General features: G+C 51.9%; 2 protein-coding genes across 15 annotated transcripts in view; one reads left to right on the plus strand and one right to left on the minus strand.

Annotated features, from left to right (window-relative positions):
- Positions 1-191: 191 nt before the first annotated feature.
- TACR2 (tachykinin receptor 2) lies at positions 192-16,723 on the plus strand. 3 transcript variants are annotated; one of them, XM_054242969.2, is made up of 6 exons: positions 192-1,174; positions 2,263-2,457; positions 8,483-8,636; positions 10,026-10,222; positions 12,446-12,661; positions 13,046-16,723. In XM_054242969.2, exons 1-6 carry the CDS (start codon positions 699-701, stop codon positions 13,080-13,082), a joined length of 1,275 nt encoding a protein of 424 aa, XP_054098944.1. In that variant the 5' UTR covers positions 192-698; the 3' UTR covers positions 13,083-16,723. The 3 variants fall into 3 exon arrangements, with proteins under 3 accessions (XP_054098944.1, XP_054098945.1, XP_002756331.2); XM_054242970.2 differs by having other exon boundaries at positions 12,446-12,556; XM_002756285.6 differs by having other exon boundaries at positions 12,446-16,723.
- The window catches only part of HK1 (hexokinase 1), a 132,572-nt gene continuing 131,128 nt past the window's right edge, over positions 15,879-17,322 (minus strand). For all 12 annotated transcript variants that reach the window (XM_078345691.1, XM_035268139.3, XM_078345689.1 and 9 more), the window contains one exon: positions 15,879-16,762. In XM_078345691.1, the coding sequence (XP_078201817.1) occupies positions 16,618-16,762 (145 nt within the window). In that variant the 3' untranslated portion in view covers positions 15,879-16,617. The remainder of the gene's footprint in view (positions 16,763-17,322) is intronic.

A 17,322-nucleotide genomic window follows, 5' to 3' on the forward strand; every position in this document is an offset into this window, starting at 1 on the left:
GAGTAAACACCCGCCAAGAGCTGTGCCCTCCATACCAGCCCCATCTTCCCCATGCCTCTCCCTGCTTTGGCAGCCAGTCCTGAATCTTTCAAGAGACAAGGCCAAGCAGGGGGTGGGACCAGGGGTGGGAGCCAAAGCCCCACCTCGTGAGCAGGCAGCGCCTCTGCCAAGGCCCCCACCAGCCCTGCTCCAGAGAATGGCAGGGAAGCTGCGGTGAGGGCTGGCAGCTGGCAGAGTCCTGGGCACCCAGCCCCTGGCCTGGCTTACACCACAAAGCCTGGAGAGAGACTGCGGCGCCATTGACCTGTGGACTCCAGAGATTCCTTCTGTGCACTCCTCTGATGGGAAAGGTTTCCTGAATTACCGGAGGAGAAACCTGAGTTTGAGTCCTGACTTGTCACCAGCTTCCTGAGTGACCTGGGCTGGTCCCGTCCCCTCTCGGAATCTCCGTCTTCCACCTCTTCAGCGAAGGGGTTGATTTATAAGGATGTTTTCTGCTCTGACACTGTAATTTGAATTCTCTATTTCCACGTGACATTCAAGAAGTCTGGCTGGCAGGATGGAATCTGAAATGACAGTGGCTCTGGACTGGGCTTTGTGCTCAGCCCAACTCATCTTTGAGACCTAGGAGTGGCACCCGGCTCTCCTGACGTGCCACCACCCTTGGCATCTGCTCCTCTCCCTGCCCCAATATACCCATGCTCCGAAGGGGAGTTCTCTTCCATAGCAAATCCAGGAGGTGCCGAGGAAGCGGGCCCTTTGTTCCAGACCCAGAAGCAGCCATGGGGACCTGTGATGTTGTGACTGAGGCCAATGTCTCATCTGGTCCTGAGAGCAATACCACGGGCACCACAGCCTTCTCCATGCCCAGCTGGCAGCTGGCACTGTGGGCCACAGCCTACCTGGCCCTGGTGCTGGTGGCCGTGACGGGCAATGCCACAGTCATCTGGATCATCCTGGCCCATCGGAGGATGCGCACGGTCACCAACTACTTCATCGTCAACCTGGCTCTGGCCGACCTCTGCATGGCTGCCTTCAACGCCACCTTCAACTTTGTCTATGCCAGCCACAACATCTGGTACTTTGGCCGCGCCTTCTGCTACTTCCAGAACCTCTTCCCCATCACAGCCATGTTTGTCAGCATCTATTCCATGACTGCCATCGCTGCCGACAGGCAAGAGGGGCCTTGGGGAAGCTGGGGTGGCGGGGGGAGCCTCCTCACTAAGCCAGGGCTCAGGGGTGGTGACATGTCTGCAGTCACACACTAAATTCAGGTGGAACCAAGGGAATGGCCTCCCAAATCTGGTCATGGTCTAAAACTATGAATTTGGAAGGCGAGGGGACTGTGGAACCAAAGCAGGTAGAGTGAGGGTTAGACACAAAGAGGAACTTTGCACTAGACGGGTTGTTCAAGTCTGTAGGGGAAGCGGCCCGTGTTTTAAAACTTTCTGAAATGTTCTTTCCTGGAGTTGATTTTTGTTTTGCTGTCTTTCACTCCAAGGAAATGTCTTATACTGTTTTTTGTTTTCATTCCAGATAGATTACGACAGGGGAGAAGTTTAAGATTGCATGCAGGCCGGGTGCAGTGGCTCACCCCTGTAATCCCAGCACTTTGGGAGGCTGAGGTGGGCGGATCACAAGGTCAGGCATTTGAGACCAGCCTGACCAACATGGTGAAACCCTGTCTCTACTAAAAATACAAACATTAGCTAGGTGTGGTGGTGCATGTCTGTAATCCTAGCTACTTGAGAGGCTAAGGCAGGAGAATTGTTTGAACCCAGGAAGCAGAGGTTGTGGTGAGCTGAGACCATGCCATTGCATCCTGCCTGGGTGACAGAGCCAGACTCCAACTCAAAAAAGTTTTAAAAAAGATTTTAAAACATTGCATGCAATTACCATCTAATAGGGCCAATTATTTTCCTGATGCTGCTCAGGGCTTCAGGCTAAAGTTAGATGCTCAGCCTAGCCCCGAGATAGACTTCCAGTGTGACTTTCTTGTGGCCATCCACAGGCATGTCCGTGCCCAGAGGGAACTGGTGGGCTGAGGTGCCTGGGCTGGGGCTAAGGCATCAGTGTGCTGTGTGGCTGTGGGAGAGTCACCAGCCCAGCAGGCTCTCTGCAGGTCGGGTGAGACTATGACATCTCACCCAATGCAGGGAAGGGCTAGAGGGTGTGGGCCTGGGTTAGGGGAGAGGGAGACAGGGACGAGGGAGCTGGGCTAACTAGAGAGCTCCTGCCATTCATGATGCCCTCTGCTCACAGGTACATGGCCATCGTCCACCCCTTCCAGCCTCGGCTCTCAGCCCCCAGCACCAAGGCAGTCATTGCTGGCATCTGGCTGGTGGCTCTTGCCCTCGCCTCCCCCCAGTGCTTCTACTCCACCATCACCATGGACCAGGGTGCCACCAAGTGTGTGGTGGCCTGGCCCGAAGACAGCGGGGGCAAGACACTCCTCCTGTAAGGCCTCTGGGGGACTGTCGAGGGCAGCTGTGTGTGTGTGTGTGTGTGTGCGCGCGTGCACATGAGTCCATGCATGTGTGGTGTGTGTGCATGGCTGTACACGAGTGAGTGTACCTGGGATTCTGTGAATATACCTATATGCTTAGTAAGCAACGTGCCCAAAGTAGCAGACCTGTTCTTAGCGTTTTACATATGCTAATCCATTTAATTCTCCTAACAATATGGGGTATATATTATATTATTATTCTTACCATTTTTTAGATGAAGAAACCGATACACTGAAAAACCAAATAACATGGCCAATACCACACAGCTAGCAATTCAGATCCTCCTCGTCATCTGAATCCAGCTAGGGATTCAAATCCACGAAATCTTGCTCAGGGCCCAATCTCCTCACCACGCTGCTACACCAATACATACCCATGCATCCTCAGATAAGGATAGGCACGCATGCACACATGTATGTGACTGTACATGTCACATGCACATGCACCACCCATTTCTGCCTGTGTGTGCCTGTGTGTGCATATGCAAGAGTGTGGGCATCTTTCTAGATGTGTGTGCACACAGGCACTTGTTAGAGACGTGTGTAGGCACGTGTGTGGGGGAGCTTCTCTATGTGCTCAGGCCACAAAGGGCCAGGAGACTGAGGCAGAAAGGGTCCATGATGGAGCCTGGGACATTTTCAGGAGGAGGCCTGGTGTCTGCCTCACGCTGAGGTGGGCATCATGGGCTGGAGGCAGGGGTAGAGGAACTCAAGCATGGCCCAGCTACCGTGTGATCCTGGGTGTCCTTTCTCCATTCCAGCCTCAGTTTTCAAGGATCTCATAATGTGTCTTTATGGTCCCCAGACACTGAGCCATTGCATGGTAGAGGCTAAAGAACTGACTGAGGTTCTGGGGTCAGCAGCCAGGCACAAGTCGCGGCCTGCTCCCGCCTGGTCGGGGTATGCCTCACACGCATGTAACCTCCGACCTTCTCTCTCTAAAATGAGGATTCATCATAGTACCTTGCTAAAGGGTTGTTGTGAACATAAGTGAGATAGTGAACGTGAAAGCCGTCACACCATGCCTAGCACAGAACTGGTACCCAGTATGTGATAGTTTAAATAGGGGTCACACCAAAACACACCTGGGGGTGGCCAATCAGTCTCACAAAGCCCCGGCTGCCTCAAGCATGAAGGTGCACATGGTCTGAGGTGAGGGCTGCCAGGTAGCCATGGCAACACACCTCTCCTCCAACACCTTCCCTGCCTGGTCGCCATCTGTCCTGAGCACCTGCCAGGAGAAGGCTGCTGTTGTGGGCTTCAGGGCTAGGGAAGGTGCCATTCCTCTGAGAAACCATTCCTGGGGAATGACGAGTCTCGAGAGCAGGCCCTGCCCAGGGTCTTTGCCCCTTCCCTGCACCCCACCATCTCACCGAGGGTGATATCCATATATGGGGAGTGCCCTGCTTTCTGGCTCAGGGAAGGATGGAGAGTGGAACATATTGAATCTGGCCACTTGGGGACAGTGTTTCTCCACCTTAATACAGGACCATTGCACGAGCCAGCTCTCTGGGAATAGCAAGTTCCAATCCACATTCAGGCAACCGGGAAAAACAGGCGGGCAGGCCGGGCTAGGAAAACCATACTTTGGTGTTACTTAAAATTCCTAAATAATTTGGGGAAAGCCTGGTTTTAAGTGTGAGTATGTGTTATTGTTTTACTTGGGGGAATGCCTAATTTAGAGATTTAGGATGAAGGTGAATTCCTGTCCTGCATGACATCCTGGGAGCAAGCAGCAGAGGAGTGTGGCTCCTACTAAGGAGGGACTTGAAGATGGCCTCCTCCTTTTACAGATGGGGAAACTGAGGCTGAGGGAAAGACCTGACTTGCCTAAGACCGTGCTTTAAACAAGAGGCTGGACAAGAGCCCTATTCTGACTCCCACAGTGCTGACCCTCAGGAAAAGGGAAATTGGGTCGTGATTAAATCTGTAGACTGATATAACAGACTTCCTGTGCCTCTCTGAGCCTCAGTTTCCCCATCTGGACACTGAAACAGGTGGCTTGGTTGATCCTCATTCTGTAAGGTGACGGGGCCTGTCCTCGTTGGCCCTCCTCCCTTCTTATCTGCTCCACACTGGGGTTCTCAACCCAAAGCCTCCATGAGGATCAGGGAGTCTAGGAACCCCTGAATCTCTTGTAATTGGCATGCTTGCCAAAAGCACCCAAGCAGAATCCTAAACACAAGGCTTCAGGAGAGATTTACTGGAGCCATCATAACCGCCCAATGGATTTACCTTGCCTACTGCCTAGACAGAACTATTTATCAAGACAGGGGAATTGCAATGAAGAAAGAGTAATTCATGCAGAGGCAGCTGTGCAGGAGACCACGGTTTTACTATTACTCTAATCAGGCCAGGTGTGGTGGCTCATGCCTGTAATTCCAGCACTTTGGGAGGACAAGGGGGGTAGATCACCTGAGATTAGGAGTTTGAGACTAGCCTGGCCAGTGTGGTGAAACCGCATCTCAACTAAAAATACAAAAATTAGCTGATCGTGGTGGCAGGCACCTGTAATCTCAGCCACTTGGGAGGCTGAGGCAGGAGGATTGCTTGAACCTGGAAGGTGGAGGTTGTGGTGAGCCAAGACCCTGCCATTGCACTCCAGCCTGGTCAACAAGAGTGAAACTCCATCTCAAAATAAATAAATAAATAAAAAATAAAATCAGTCTCCCTTAGCATTCAGGAATCAGAGTTTTTAAAGATAATTGGTGGGTAGGAGCTTGGCAAGTGGCGAGTGCTGATTGGTCAGGTTGGAGGTGGAATCATAGGGGGTCAAAGTGAAGTTATCTTGCCGTCTTCTGTTCCTGGGTACAATGGCAGAATTGGTTGAGTCAGATTACGTGGTCTGGATGGTGTCAGCTGATCCACTGAGTACATGGTCTGCAAAATATCTCAAGCACTAATCTTAGGTTTCATAATAGTGATGTTACCCCCAGGAATTTGGGGGGATTCAGTCTCTTGGAGTCAGAGGTTGCATAGCCCCTAAAGTGTCATTTCTAATCTTGTAGCTCATTTGTTAGTCCTGCAAAGGCAGACTGGTGCCCGGGCAAGAAGGGGGTCTTTTTGGGAAAGGGCTGTTATCAATTTTGTTTCAGAGTCAAACCATGAACTGAATTCCTTCCCAAAGTTAGTTCGGCCTATGCCCAGGAATGAACAAGGACAGCTTAAAGATTAGAAGCAAGAAAGGGTTGGTTAGGTCTGATTTCTTTCACTGTCACAATTTCCTCAGTTATAATTTTGCAAAGGCAATTTTACCATGGGCCCCCTTCCCTTGGGGTGGCAGCACCTCTAGAAAGGGACCCAGCAAGGCTAGCACATGGCAGGTAGAAGCAGGGTGCTTGGGAACACCTCGGTCCTCCCAGTATGAAAGAAAAAGTTCACATGGCAGTACTGGGGGGGTCTCAGGCCCCTTGGAGGAATGCTCCAAGAATTCTGTTCGGTGAAAGGGGCCCCCAAATGCCAAAACAGCTGAGCCCCAAAGGAGGAGGCAGACACATCTAGTTTGTCAGCATTGGGTGATTTACTGAGGGAATTTACAGACAGAAGCGGAACCTTGGGTGGCCACAAGACAGGTGGACTCTGCATTCGCTCTCCCCAGACGCAAGGCTTGTATATACCATAGGGAAAGGGTATCCGCACTCCAGCATGACAACGAAAGGCGGCCCCAGAACAGGCAAGAACGCCATGTGCATCACAGCCTGTGATCTGTGGAATAACATCAAGGTTGACATGCTCTTACAGTAGGGCAGTAAATAAGGTAGAAATCAAAGGCATTCACAAGACTGGGGCGAATCATAAGGCAACGTGAGGGAGTGGCATCCAAGATGGAGTCACTTTTGTCTCCACAGGTTCCCACTGCAGACCTGCCTGGGAGTCAGTCTCCACCCTCCAGCGTCACTCAGAAACCAGAGAGCTGAGAACTGGGAACACTGTCCCCGCCTCCCTTTTTTTTTTTTTTGGCAACAGGGTCTTGCTGTGTCACCCAGGCTAGGGTGTAGTGTCCCAATCATAGCTCACTGCAGCCTCAATCTCCTGGGCTCAAGTGAACCTCTTGCCTCAGCCTCCTGAGTAGCTAGAATTACAGGTGCACCCCACTATGCCTGGCTAATTTTTTAAAATTTTTTACAGGGACAGGGTCTCACTGTCTTACCCAGGCTGGTCTCCAATTCCTGGGCTCGAGCAATCCTCCCATCCTGGTCTCCCAAAGTTTAGGGATTACAGGCATGTACCACCATGCTGGCCTACACTGTTTCCAAAAGGAAATGAAAAGCCTCAGCACAGGGCTGGGCGCGGTGGCTCACGCCTATAATCCCAGCACTTTGGGAGGCTGAGACGGGTGGATCACAAGGTCAAGAGATCGAGAACATCCTGGTCAACAAGGTGAAACCCCGTCTCTACTAAAAATACAAAAATTAGCTGGGCATGGTGGCGCGTGCCTGTAGTCCCAGCTACTCGGGAGGCTGAGGCAGGAGAATTGCTTGAACCCAGGAGACGGAGGTTGCGGTAAGCCGAGATCATGCCATTGCACTCCAGCCTGGGTAACAAGAGCGAAACTCCGTCTCAAAAAAAGAAAAGAAAAGCTTCAGCACAACCCAGTGTCCTCCCTGGGGACGCGTTAAGAAGCCACGAAGTGGTACTCTGCACCACTTGCTCAAAGGTGGAATGAAAGGGCATTTGCTGACACAAACGAGGTTCCCAGCCAAATGCTGATGAGCCGTAAGCAGATGATACAGCAGCATGTGACATATGGCACTCTTCCACTGTCCCCTTCCTCCATAGCAATGTTGGTAAAGATGGAGCCTTATTAACACCAGTCATTCTATCCATCCAGACACAGATTATATATATATATAAAAATCTAATATATATGTACACATACATTTACATATATGGCTATACTGTATGATACACTCTCAAGACCCCTGGTGGATGCTTCAAACTTCAGATAGAATTCTCTCTCTCTCTCTCTCTCTCTCTCTCTCTCTATATATATATATATATATATATATATATATATATATCACCATGTTTTTTCCTCAACATACATACCTATGATAAAGTATAATTTATAAATTAGACACAGCAAGAGTTGAACAATAACTACTAATAAAACAGAACAAGTGTAACAATATACTGTAATTAAAGTTCTATGAATGAGGTCTCTCTCAAAATATCTTGTTGCACTGTCCTCCCCTATTTTGGATCCGCAGTTGAGAGGGGTAACTGAAAACTGGGAAAGTGAAACTCCCAGCGGGATGACTACTATTCATATATATGATTCTGGATAAAACATGCCAGATATTAATTGTTAATGCTAATATTAATAGTGATGGGAATGGGACAATTTTACATCCTCCTTTGTGCTTAATGTTATTTTAAATTGTAAACAAATTATTAATTTTTTTTTGATAATGAGTCTCGCCCTGTCACCCAAGTTGGAGTGCAATGGCATGATCTCGGCTCACTGCAACCTCGGCCTCTCGGGTTCAAGTGATTCTCCTGCCTCAGCTTCCCGAGTAGCTGGGATTACAGGCATGTGCCACCATGCCCAGCTTGAGTAGAGATGGGGTTTCTCCATGTTGGTCAGGCTGGTCTCGAACTCCCGACCTCAGGTGATCTGCCCGCCTCAGCCTCCCAAAGTTCTAGGATTACAGGCGTGAGCCACCGTGCCCGGCCGACCAAATTATTTTTAAATTTGTTTCGTTCCATTTTTCTTTTTTTGGCACGTGTCTATCACATGTTAGGACGCAGGGCTACTGCTGTAGTTCCTTTTGCAGGGGAAGCCATTTCCTGGCACACAGCCTACCCAATGTCCCCTTTATTTTTGTTTAAATCAAACCAAAGCCCTAGGAGGCGCCCAGGGTGGGCCCGCAGGGGACGGCTCCACAGTACCTGCGGGGTCGCAGGACCGGGTGCTGGTAGCCTTCGGAGTTGCCCCCCGGCCTCCCGCTGCCCAGGCTCCGGCTTTCTCCGCAGGTACCACCTCGTGGTGATCGCCCTCATCTACTTCCTGCCGCTCACAGTGATGTTCGTCGCCTACAGCGTCATCGGCCTCACGCTCTGGAGGCGCCCAGTGCCGGGACAGCAGGTGCACGGTGCCAACTTGCGCCACCTGCAGGCCAAGAAGAAGGTGGGCGAGGGGGCGGGCCGGGGCCTGACCCTGCCCTGGGGAGCCGCCCTTGCCGTTTCAAGACCCGCCCGCAAGGGGGCGCCCGAGAGAAACTTGCGGAAGCTGCCTTTGCGGGAAGCCTGGGACAAGAGCCTAACCGTGTTCCTCCCAGGCGGGTGGATTTGCCTTTGGTCTTTGGCCAAATGCAAAATTAAAGAAACTTCCCAGAATGTTAGGGGAGTCAGGGACTCCTAAAGCCCCACAGAATTCAGATACCTCCAAGAATCTTAGAATGATAAAATATTAAAATCTTAGACTTTTTGACTAATCAAAATGTTTAATTTAAGAAGCCCCACAGAACTACAGAAGGTACCTAGACAGTCACAGGAGAGCCCTCAAAGGCTGGAACTGCGGACCTCAGAGGATTGTCCAGCTTCATCAAATCTGTCTCCAGCCTCTTCTGGAAGTGCCAGTGTCCCCTACTCCCTGCCATCCAGGCTCCCCCAAAGGTGCTGATGTAGCACTCAGTGCCCCAGGCCCTTCACCCTCCTCCAGTCCAAGCTTGTCCTTGCCCCCTTCCTGCCAGGCAACAGGGGAGGTAATGGGTTAACGATATCATGTTGCCAGGTCAAAGGCTTCTCACCCAATAGTAGGCATCTTTCCCAGGGTAGTTCGGAAAGGTAGCTGGACATGGGCACCATCTGGTGCCCCTCATGAGCACTGGTGCCCCTCATGAGAAGGTGTGGTGCCACCTTCTCCACACTAGGGCTCTCAACCCAGATCCTACGTGAGGAACAGGGTACCCAGAGCCCCCAGACTTTTTGTAATTGGCATGCTGGGTTGGTGAATGGTACAGGAGTGTGCTGCAGGGGCCAGGCTGTGAGGACGGGGAGGTACAGGAGCTGACGCCTGGGCAGAGGCTGGGATCCCTGGTTGGAGCCTCACAGCCCACAGAGAGAATTGTGTAGACACGGATCCCAGAGAGGGGGTGGCCTGGGAATGCATAGCTGACATGGGATCCCCTAGGGATGGGGTTCGGGGAGAGAGCTCAGCCACTCTCCAGCTCAGCCACTCTCCAGAGCTCAGCCACACTCCAGCTCAGCCACTCTCTGCAGTGAATGCAGGCCACACCTTTTCAGGAAGTGGCCATTGAGCTGGGCTTCCTGGAGTGAGGACTTCAAAGGAAGGATGGCAGTGTGGGCAGAGGGACTGGCCTAAGCAAAAGCCCCTGAGGCTGGGGGCTCAGGAATGTCTGGGCATCAGATGCTCAGGGGCCTCAGTAACAGAACTAATGGGGTCTCAATATGGAGAGATTCCCAGGCGGATACCAGGGGTGCTCTGTGTCTGACCTTGGAGGGCTGGGGCTGGGGCTTGGGGACTGAGAAGTAACTTGAGCATCTCCTGTACCAGTTCGTGAAGACCATGGTGCTGGTGGTGGTGACGTTTGCCGTCTGCTGGCTGCCCTACCACCTCTACTTCCTCCTGGGCAGCTTCCAGGAAGACATCTACTGCCACAAGTTCATCCAGCAGGTCTACCTGGCACTCTTCTGGTTAGCCATGAGCTCCACCATGTACAATCCCATCATCTACTGCTGCCTCAACCATAGGTGAGCCCCACTCCAGCCCCACCCTCTGCCCTCAGGGCCCCACTGCCGGGCCCACCTGGGCTCCCCTGCACAGCACAAGCGTCCACCCTGGCTCATGCCAGAGCCTGTGCCCCCATTCCCCCAGCCTACATGAGAAAGCCATCCTCCCTCCGGCCTGGGCCTAGCCTGAGCCCCACTCCTCCGCAAAGCCTTGCCCAGGCTTCCTGGCTGTAGCTCTCACCACCTGTCCCTGCTGGCTCTTCTGGGTTCTGTGTCTGGGGCAAGGAGAAGGGAGAAGGGAGGGCCAGAGATGGAGGGAAGGGGAGAGGCAGAGAGAGGGGGCAAGACAGACAGATGGAGGAAAGAAGAGCCAGGTCACAGGAGGGACTGACTTCTAGTATTTTCAGGAGCTTCCTCCTGAGGGCTTTCCTGGAGCCGAGTGAGCACCCGTCCTGCAGTGGAAGCAGTGGAAGGGGGCTGGGGGTAGCACAGGGATGGGGCAGGCTCCTCCCTGGGAAGGGCACAGTACATGCCGTCCTCGAGGGGCTTTCAGGGCAGCTGGGAAGCGACCTTGGCAGAGACAGTCAGGAATGAGAGGGCCAGAATCTCACTCTCCTTCTGGCCTCATCTGGCTTCCCCAGCCCTTGTGGTTCTGAGGAAATGAGTCCTGAGAGGGGCCTGCCCTTGCTCTGGGGCGCCTGGAGAGGTGGGGGGGTGAAAAGCCAGGCAGGACCCCAGCCCCAGGAGACCTCCTGCAGAGCAGGCCTTTCAGCTGTAGGAAACCCTGAAGGTGGGCAAATCAGGTGGCGAGAGGTGGACAGTCTTGCCTCAGTGAGGCGATGATGTGGGCGAGGTTGGCCTTGGACCTCTTAGTTTGTGTTTTTTGTCACCTCCCTAGCCAGGTAGCCAGCCTACTCATAATGCCATTGGGGTCTTTATTGCTCACACATTTCACCCACCAGGGGCTGGCCAAACGGAAGTAAGGAGCAATGATTTTCTGCATGCCTACTGGCGGCCAGAACCCTCTATCTCCTGAGAGGGAAGTAGATAATAGAGAAGCAGGTGTCATCCCCATTCTACAGATGAGGAAACTGAGCTTCAGAAAGGAAGATGCTCCCAAACTCATACCACAAAGAGTAAAGCCAGGACTCCAGGTGTCTCCAGGGCCTGTCATCTTACCACCACACCATGCATTTCTTTTTCTTCTTCTTTTTTTTTTTGAGATGGAGTTTTGCTCTTGTTGCCCAGGCTGGAGTGCAATGGCGTGATCTCAGATCACTGCAACCCCCGCCTCCTGGGTTCAAGCAATTCTCTTGCCTCAGGCTCCCAAGTAGCTGGGATTACAGGTGCACACCACCACACCCAGCTAATTTTTTGTATTCTTAGTAGAGATGGGGTTTCACTATGTTGGCCAGGTTGGTCTCAAACTCCTGACCTCAGGTGATCCACCCGCCTTGGCCTTCCAAAGTGCTGGGATTACAGGCATGAGCCTGTAAAGACTTGGGGGATTGAGAACTTGGAGACAGGGACTCTGACATCAGGGAGGAGCCACCAGCCCACCGTGTCTGTGGGTTGGTCACTCTCCTGATACCCAGGGGAGATACAGTCCCTGGGAATCTGAACAACATCCCAGGCTCTACAAGATCCTGACATCACTTCTGGACCATTCCCTCTCTGAGCACCCCATGTTCCCTTTCTGCTGTCTGATTTCCTCCACTCACCGTGTGTGCTTCCTCTGAACTCCTGTTCCATGCTGCCATGGGGAGAGCTGTTTATTTTCAGGCAAATGCACCAGAGCTTGGTGGCTCCGAGTGTGGGTTTTTCAAAGCAGACTCCTCGGGAAAGCATCCTTGTTCTCTGGAGTTGCCAAAGCCTCCATTGTGTTTTAGCAGGTTCTTCTCTGATTCCTCCATTAGAAGCCAATTAACAAGTCAAGCAGGAACATCTGCTGGGTTTTTGTTTTGTTTTTTGTTTGTAATTATGCTGGGGCAGCTTTTTGTTTGTTTGTTTCTAATAACAGATGACCTAATTCAGCTTAGTCACCCACTTCATTCACTAGACTCAGCTCCAGAACACTCTGGCAGTTTCCACAAATCAAATTCAAGAGCCCCGGAGCCATGGGAGGCTCTTGGAGGGAGGCAGTGACTTTCCTCTGGAAGGGAGAGTTTCCTGGGGATGGGGGCAGTCACATCACAGCTGCTGTGCCCCTAACTCCCTGGCTCAAGGTGCCCCTCGCTCCCCTAGGTTTCGCTCTGGATTCCGGCTTGCCTTCTGCTGCTGCCCGTGGGTCACACCCACCGAGGAAGATAAGCTCGAGCTGACTCCCACACCCTCCCTCTCCACGAGAGTCAACAGGTGTCACACTAAGGAGACTTTGTTTATGGCTGGGGATGCAGCCCTGTCCGAAGCTACCAATGGAGAGGCGGGGCATCCCCAAGATGGATCAGGGCTATGGTTTGGGTATGGTTTGCTCGTCCCCACCAAAACTCATGTTGAAATTTGATCCCAGTGTGGCACAGTTGGGAGGTGGGAGGTGTTTGGGTATTAGGGGTGGATCCCTTATGAATAGATTAATGCCCTTCAGCTGGAGTGAATCCTCACTCTTGTGGGAATGGACTAGTTCCCAAGATAACAAGTTGTTAGAAAGAGTATGGTGTCCTTAGTTTCCCTGTCTTACTTCTTCTCTCACCATCTGATCTCTCTGCACACAACCACTTCCCTTCCACTTTCTACCATGACTAGAAGCAGCCTGAGGCCCTCACCAGATACAGCTGCCCAATCTTGGGTTTTCCAGCCACCAGACTCATGAGCCAAATAAATCTCTTTTCTTTATAAATTACCCAGTCTCAGGTATTCCATGAAAGCAACACAAATGGACTAAGACAGATGCCTACTGAACCCTGAAGCCTTGTGCCTGGCTGCGGAGTGAGGTGTAGCACCCTTTGAGAAGTAGCCAATCAAGAAGACCAGATCTGAAAGTTCAGCTCATGCCCCATCCTTCAATACATCAATGCAAAAACAAGATGGGGCCGGGAACTCCAGAAAGGATGCTGACTCTAAAAGGACTCAGCCCCACATCTCAGAGAGCACCTCAGGAAATCCAGTAAAGGTCAGAAAAGACAGTGTGAGCTGGTATTTATCTAATCTAGGAGATGCAAGCTCAAATGCCTTCCTGGAGCATACAAGATTACTTATAAAAGAAAAACTGCAAATGTGATAATAAAAGGCAACTGACTTCCAGCCTCAGTGCTGAGGGACTAGGGAATGGTGGGGGCCATGGCAACCTGGAGACGACAGGCATTCCAACGGGACAGGAACTCCCCAGCTCTGGACAAACATTGCCATGTGGTAATGGGAGCCCACTGTTGCTAGATCTTCTGCGTCTTTCCAGAGAGGCTGTAAGTCCAGATTTGTAGGTGAGTCTTCCAGATTTGTTGAATTTGACCCACATTTTCATAAACTTTATGTAAGCCAAACAAAACGTATCTGTGGGCAATGCAACCGACACTGATTCACCATCAGGCTGTGGATACAAGGGAGGAAAAGTCTTATTTCACAAAGCCCAGTGACTGTGAGTCAGCCGAGGGCCTCTCTGCCTCAGTATCTAAGATGTCAGATCCAGCCCAGGTAGATGGTGATTAAGAGTCCGAAGAGTCAGCTGTGTTTCCTCAGGCACGTCACACCTGAGCTCTTCCTCTGCCCAGTATTAAAACTACTTCACAGGGATGCTGTGAGGAACAATGGAAGTAATACCTATAAACTAGCAGGCCAGACCAGGTAAGTGCCCAATACATGGTAGCCAGGCAGGAGTGCAGTGGCACCATCAGGGCTCACTGCAGCCTCAACTTCCTGAGCTCAAGGGATCCTCCCACCTCAGTCTCCCATGTAGCTAGGACCACAGGCACACATCACCACATTCAGCTAATTTTTAAGATTTTTGTAGATACGAGGTCTTGCTATGTTGCCCAGCCTGGTCTTGAACTCCTGGGCTCAATAATTCCTCCTGCCTGTCTCCTGAAGTGGTGAGATTCCAGGCGTCAGCCATCACATCTGGCTGTTAGCCGTGACTTTTAACTATTTTACACAAAAGCCACCTACAAAGCAGCAGCACAGCTCCCACTCCCACTGAAGCAAGAAGCTGGAGGGCAGAGAGCAGCAACTGTCCCAACTCCCAGGAAGCTCCAGGTCTGGCTCAGCCCATCCCAAGGATACACCTCTTGCTTGTCGACTCAGCCTGTCTGGTTCCCCTGTAGATGAACCACATAACATCGTCAATGCACGTTGCAAGATGTAATGTTATCTGTGTTCTCCGCAAAATCACTGCTCCATAGACACCAGCACCGTGCCCCTAATAAAAGGACTCTGATCTCACCAAACCAGGTGGTCTTGCAGTCAGTCCTGCAGGAAGGCACTTAGAGCGGTTGTGGCTTGGGACATCACAGGGTGCTTGGGTGCCGAGTGACATGGAACTCACCAAAAGCTTGGAGAGAATCCAAAATGAGAGCCTGGGGATGGAACGGCAATCTCTTGAGGTGGGGGTGGGGAGGGAGAGTAAAAAGGTCAGACAAGGTTTAATTTCCTAGGGATTGGGCAAATATAAGATCCAGGAGCGGGTGGGCCAGGAATGGTGGCTCATGCCTGTAATCCCAGCACTGTGGGAGGCTAAGGCAGGCAAACTGCTTAAGCTCAAGAGTTTAAGACCAGCCCTGGCAACATAGTGAGACTCTGTCTACAGAAAATAAAGAAACTTAAAAAATAAAGAAAAAAGATCCAGGACGGGCAGAGTACAGCCACCCTGGGCTGCTTCAAGATTTCATCCGTGTTTGGGTGAGGGGAGAGGAAAGGGGTGGGGCAGGGCACATTTCATCCTTTGTCTTAGAGTTTGCAGAGAGGAAGATGAAGGCAGGATCCGTGTGGGGATGGCAGAGGAGACCAGTGTTGCAGTACTCTCATTGAACCCAAGCAGTCTCTGGAAACCAAGTGGCCTGTTCTGTAATCCCAGCATTTTGGGAGGTCGAGGCAGGTAGATCACCTGAGGTAAGGACTTCAAGACCAGCCTGGCCAACATGGCGAAACCCCATCTCTACTAAAAATACAAAAATTAGCTGGGCGTGGAGGTGCGCACCTGTAGTCTCAACTACTCAGAAGGCTGAGGCAGGAGAATTGCTTGAACCCAGGAGACAGAGGTTGCAGTAAGCTGAGGTTGTGCCACTGTACTCCAGCCTGGATGACAAGGCAAGACTGTCTCAAAAAAAAAAAAAATAACTCTGGTTGGGTGCAGTGGCTCTCGCCTGTAAACCCAGCACTTTGGGAGTCCAAGGCAGGGGGATCACGAGACCAAGAGTTCAAGACCAGCCTGGCCAACATGGTGAAACCCCATCTCTACTAAAAACACAAAAATTAGCTGGGCATGGTGGCAGTTGCCTGTAATCCGACGTACCAGGGAGGGTGAGGCAGGAGAATTGCTTGAACACTGGAAGTAGAGGTTGCAGTGAGCTGAGATTGCACCACTGCACTCCAGCCTAGGTGACAGAGCAAGACTCTGTCTCAAAAAAAAAAAGCTCCTCCACGCAGAAGGCCAAAAAACTCCCCAGTGTTTGGTCTTTGACACATCCTAAGAAACATCGTACCCCACAACCTGTTGCCCCGTCCCCAGCCATTAAGCATCACTCAGGTCTTTGAATCGGTACAAAGTTTACTAGGTCATACGACATGGCTCACAAGCGGTGGGAAATTCCAGTGATGGCATTGTTCGTTGGTTGGTTCCTTTTACCCAAATGGAGACTAAACACATTCCCGCAGGATTGTCACCTCTCCCCACGAGACAAACAGAATGCAAGACTGTCACACGTAGCTAGGACTGGTTCCACGGACACACAATTTTGTGGCATTGACACACCACAATGGGACGCCAGGCCGAAGTGGGTGCCAGGAGGGGAGGAAGCGGCTAATGCTATGCCCACACTCGCCTTCAGGCAGTGCCCCCAGGAGGGAGCCTGGCAGTGTCTGCTGGTGATAATACATTTCACACGGGGAGGGGGAACCCCAAGGATGGACTTTGGAGGCCCAGAAGGCCTGTCACGTGGTGCGACTTTCTATCTCCAGCCAATAAATAACTCCATTGGATGAATGCATACATTAGAAATGGATGCCAGTACACTTCACACGTGGGGGACCAGGTCGAAGTCAAACCATGCAGTGGCAGGGCAGGTGAGGGGGATCCGGGTGAGAGATATTATCAACAGCACACCCTCTATTCTGTACCCTACAATATACACCATTAGTTGGAGTTTGCTTTCCTCCCCATGCTGGGGGGCCTCGGTGCCGGCGTCTCCCAGCACGGCCCGCTGGGAGGGTAGGGGTTGCCGCTCAAAGAGAGAAGTGCTGGAGGGGCAGCAGGTGGGGGTCCCAGGCTCTTAGCTGCTTGCCTCTGTGCGCAACCGCACGCCCACGGCCGTGATGAGGGCGGCCCCCTTGCCGCTGCCATCCTCAGATAGGAGGAAGGACACGTTACATTTTGGTGACAGTTCCTTCACCGTCTGGTGCATGATTCTGGAGAAGCTACAAAGGACGAGAAAATAGAAGGTAGTTGGAGGAAGATGAGGGACGCGGGGCTCACCCGGAAACAGCAAAGCACACACAGACCCCCCAACTGGTGATGATTCCACTTAGGATTCTCTGACTTTGTGAAGGGTTTTATGGGGGCATAAGCATTGGAAGTCAAAGAGACTCTGAACCGGACAATAAGAAGCATAAACACGGTTGGGAGGGAGGCTGCTTAGAAGCAGCTGCGGCCGATTGAGCACGGCTGGGAGGAAAGTGGGCCTACAGTCAATCCCATTGTCAGAATTTTCAGCAGGGAGGCCCAATGAGAACCCAAACACAACTGCTCTGTATGGCTTATGAGGGCTAGGATGTGAATCACACTCGCACACCCCCCACATCGGAGCCTGAGGCTCCAAGGGGACCTAAAAACCAAGGAGCATCCTCCTAGGGGCCAACATGGATCACTGAGGCAGGACCAAGCCGGCCAAGCACTGCATCGATCAGGAGGCTATGCAGGAATGAACATCAGCCTCCCCCGCTGCAGCCCTGAGACCCCCAGACCCCCATTAACAACC

This window comes from Callithrix jacchus, chromosome 12 (assembly GCF_049354715.1).
Source record: "Callithrix jacchus isolate 240 chromosome 12, calJac240_pri, whole genome shotgun sequence".
Taxonomy (NCBI): domain Eukaryota; kingdom Metazoa; phylum Chordata; class Mammalia; order Primates; family Cebidae; genus Callithrix; species Callithrix jacchus.

Excerpts from the sequence above, each read along its gene's own strand:
- TACR2 (XM_002756285.6), top strand. The coding sequence starts at position 699 with ATGCTCCGAAGGGGAGTTCTCTTCCATAGCAAATCCAGGAGGTGCCGA. Across the intron at positions 2,458-8,482 it reads GGGGGCAAGACACTCCTCCT|GTACCACCTCGTGGTGATCG; the intron begins GTAAGGCCTCTG and ends CTTTCTCCGCAG. Across the intron at positions 10,223-12,445 it reads TACTGCTGCCTCAACCATAG|GTTTCGCTCTGGATTCCGGC; the intron begins GTGAGCCCCACT and ends TCGCTCCCCTAG.